The following is a 4,337-nucleotide window of genomic DNA, read 5'->3' as shown; positions in this document are numbered from 1 at the left end:
GCAATTGCGTAACCCAATCGTCACCAATTTATGACGCATTTTGCGTCACCATGTGCGTCACCAATTAGTGACGCAGTTTCGTCACCAAGTCGTCACCAGTTAGTGACGAAATTTCGTCACTAATTATTGACGCGTTTTGGTGACGCAATTGCGTCATAAATTACTGACGATATTGCGTGAACAACTGCGTTACTATTTTGTGACGCAGTGACGCAGTCGTCACCAAATTAGTGACGCAATTGCGTCACTAATTTCGTCACTATATTAAAAAAATAAAAAAAATAAAAAAAATAAAAAAAATAAAAAAAATAAAAAAAAATATTATTATATATAAATATATAATTAAAGTTCTACGTAATTAATTTACAAACCAAAAAAAATATAAAATATTTAATTTTGATTTTCCCCGTCGTAATTGGCTTCATCGCCGTCGCCACCGCCACCGCCACCGCTTCCTTGTCCTCCGCTTCCGAAACTCGGAAATCCTCGCGTTTGGAACTCATTGAAAAATTCTGCTTGCACTCGTAGTTCTTCAATGAGTTTTCGATCTTCTTCTTGTCGACGCAAGAATTCCGCTTGTTGCCGAAGAAGTTCAGCTTGCTGCTCCTCTAATTGTCGCACTCGTCGTGCGAGTGAAAGCGTTTCCTGAGCAGTTGAAGGAGCATCTTCACCAGAATGATATGTGATATCGGTTTGCATTGAACCGAGACCGTATATCCGTCCAAATTTGTTCGGTGGAACAACCTATATAATAAAAATATAATTAGTTAATAATTTATTTTAAATTAAAATTGAATTGAAATTATTATAAATTTATTTATTTAAAAATTACCTGAAGATATATCTCATCAATTTTCTCCTTCGGCAAATTCGGTTCCGATGCAGAAGTTTCGCCTTGTGTTGTTTGCGACGCAATAATCTAAAATATTAAAAAACAATTAAAATTAAATATAAAATATTAACATTAAAAAAAAATTATATTAGAAAATATACCTCATGCTGAATTTGTTCCGCGATTTGTTGGGCTTTTCCGTCAACCATCACACCATCTTTTCGTGTATGTGTTGCTCTCAACAGATCTACGAACGTTGGCGCTTCACTTTTTTTAGCCATTTCATGCATAACACGACTGAAAGGCTTAGCTCCCGATGTATGCACATGCCCTCCGGCATTAGGAACCATTTCAGCTTTTCGACTCTGAGACGCTCGCTGACTTTTTTCTTTGGCAGCTGGAGAAGCCCAATGCTCCACCATTCGATCCCAATGATCTTTTTCGACCCAATAAGGAGGATCCATATAGGGTTCAGAAAACCATTTTTGTTTGAGTTTGTGAACTCTGGCTTTCACTAGACGAATTACAGCCTCCTTCCACACTAGTCTTATTATGTCGTTATGGGAATAACGACACAAGACTAGGGAGTTTAGTATCATTCCTAATGATACATGGATTTCATAACAGATCTAGCATGCAAGAACATGTAATGAATAAAATACTCTCATAAAACCACATAGAAAGTATCAATACATCGAATGTATCTGAACAAAGCTCATAATCAGTACATCATAGAGCACTAAACCAACACTGGAAAGTCCTCGTGTTGTACCTCTTTTTATTTTCTTTTTGTCGTCGCATCTCGTTTCGATGTTCTGTCCGCACGAGGTTTTTTACCTCCAAATAATTCTTACTTTTATTGGAATGTTTTATTGATGTTTTTATATATCATACCTCGGGCCTAGGGCGGCCTCCGAATCCCTTATGTGTCTGTCCTTATTCGTTATTTATAGGCATTTCTTTGTGTAGCTATTGAAGAGTGCTTTCTAGTGATATACCGTACGCATGATTTGGACCTATGTGAAGAAAGTTATGGGGCCTGCAATGTGTGATTGCTGCAAGTCTTTCCGTTTTTCCTCTCGAACAACTCAGAATGCACTCGTTTCGCCCGTGGTATGTCCGTGAAAGTCCATGATTGCCAACTTGATCCATTTTAGCTCTAAAATGCACCGTTTTAGCTTTATTTTCGTCCACATACGTTAATATACCAGAAATCACATCAAAGACCAAAGAAAACGGTTTTTGTGCCTAAAATGCCATCTAATTCCTAAATTTGTGCGGAATAGAGGAGTGAAATGCACCTAAAACGTCAAAATACGGTGTCATCAGCCTAAACGAACTAGCGGGTGAAAAGAGATAAAAACGCAGTGAACGCAAGAGTCAACGGGTGTGATCATACCATCACTAATGCACCGGATCCCATTCCGCAGTCAAGCGTGCTTGGGCGAGAGTAGTACTAGGATGGGTGACCTCCTGGGAAGTCCTCGAGTTGCAGTCCTTTTTCTTTTCCTTTTGTCGTGCATCTCGTTTCGATGTTCTGTACGCACGAGATTTTTAACCTCCAAATAATTCTTACTTTTATTATAATATTTGATTGATGTTGTTTATATTTCACACCTCGTTTCGGTTTAACGAAGACGATAACTGTTGTCTTGTTTGATGAATTCTAATGCAATACCCGGTTGCACGAGTTGCGCCATTTTTTCCATCGGATCTCGTTCCACCGATGTTCATTTGTTTGGCATGGGTTTGTTATATTATTGTTTGTTCTAGGCGGAAATGGTACGATAACCAAACTGTTGAGAAAAAACCGGAGAACTCGGATTTCGCGGCTATATTTTGTGGAGTCAAGAGTGGCAAAAGGCCGTGAACGGACTAGCGGGGGAAAAGAAGGCCGTGAATGGACTAGCGGGTGAAAAGAGATAAAAACGCAGTGAACGCAAGAGTCGACGGGTGCAATCATACCAGCATTAATGCATCGGATCCCATCCGAACTCCGCAGTCAAGCGTGCTTGGGCGAGAGTAGTATTAGGATGGGTGACCTCCTGTGAAGTCCTCGTGTTGCACCCCTTTTTATTTTCCTTTTGTCGTCGCATCTCGTTTCGATGTTCTGTCCGCACGAGGTTTTTAACCTCCAAATAATTCTTACTTTTATTGGAATATTTGATTGATGTTTTTTATATATCATACCTCGGGCCTAGGGCGGCGTCCGAATCCCTTATGCGTCTGTCCTTATTCGTTATTTATAGGCATTTCGCGAATCTAGACGTTAAAAACCTCGATATCGATGTTCAAAACGTCGATATTTTCAAGATCTTTAGGTTTTAAAACGTTGATATCGATGTTTCAACAACATCTATATTTCAGCAACCCAGATCTCTATGTTTTAAAACATCGATATCGATGTTTCAAAACATCAATATTTTGGCAACTTAGATCTCTAGGTTACCGAACATCGATATCGATGTTCCAAAACATCGATATTTTGACACTGGCTGATATGGTCTCGATATTTTGCTCATAACTTTCTTCTCCGATGTCGGACTAGGGCGATCTTGATGCCTTTATGTAGCTATTGAAGAGTGCTTTCCAGTGATATACCGCACGCATGATTTGGACCTATGTGAAGAAAGTTATGGGGCCAGCAATGTGTGATTGTTGCAAGTCTTTCTGTTTTTCCTCCCGAGCAACTCAGAATGCACTCTTTTTGCCCGTGGTATGTCCGTGAAAGTCCATGATTGCCAACTTGGTCCATTTTAGCTCTAAAATACACCGTTTTAGCTTTATTTTCGTCCAAATACTTGAATATACCAGAAATCACATCAAAGACCAAAGAAAACGGTTTTTGTGCCTAAAATGCCATCTAATTCCTAAATTTGTGCGGAATAGAGGAGTGAAATGCATCTAAAACGTCAAAATACGGTGTCATCAGCCTAAACGGACTAGCGGGTGAAAAGAGATAAAAACGCAGGATATCGATGTTTTAAAACATAGAGATCTGGGTTGCTGAAATATAGATGTTTTTGAAACGTCGATATCAACGTTTTAAAACCTAAAGATCTTGAAAATATCGACGTTTTGAACATCGATATCGAGGTTTTTAACGTCTAGATTCGCGAAATGCCTATAAATAACGAATAAGGACAGACGCATAAGGGATTCGGACGCCGCCCTAGGCCCGAGGTATGATATATAAAAAACATCAATCAAGTCCTCGAGTTATACCTCTTTTTATTTTCCTATTGTCGTCGCATCTCGTTTCAATGTTCTGTACGCACGAGGTTTTTTACCTCCAAATAATTCTTACTTTTATTGGAATATTTGATTGGTGTTTTTATATATCATACCTCGGGCCTAGGGCGGCCTCCGAATCCCTTATGTGTCTGTCCTTATTCGTTATTTATAGGCATGTCTTTGTGTAGCTATTGAAGAGTGCTTTCCAGTGATATACCGCACGCATGATTTGAACCTATGTGAAGAAAGTTATGGGGCCTGCAATGTGTGA

General features: G+C 39.2%; 1 protein-coding gene across 1 annotated transcript; it reads right to left on the bottom strand.

Moving 5' to 3' along the window:
* Positions 1-390: 390 nt before the first annotated feature.
* On the bottom strand, positions 391-1,332 carry LOC104822874. The gene is made up of 3 exons (XM_010554232.1): positions 994-1,332; positions 833-919; positions 391-744 (listed from the first exon to the last, which is right to left on the bottom strand). Exons 1-3 carry the CDS (start codon positions 1,294-1,296, stop codon positions 391-393), a joined length of 744 nt encoding a protein of 247 aa, XP_010552534.1. The 5' UTR covers positions 1,297-1,332.
* Between the last annotated feature and the right edge of the window lie 3,005 nt (positions 1,333-4,337).

The sequence above is a fragment of the Tarenaya hassleriana genome, unplaced genomic scaffold, assembly GCF_000463585.1.
Source record: "Tarenaya hassleriana unplaced genomic scaffold, ASM46358v1 Cleome38, whole genome shotgun sequence".
NCBI lineage: Eukaryota > Viridiplantae > Streptophyta > Magnoliopsida > Brassicales > Cleomaceae > Tarenaya > Tarenaya hassleriana.
The sequence above is the reverse complement of the archived record's forward strand: the minus strand, read 5'-3'. Positions and strand labels throughout refer to the sequence as shown.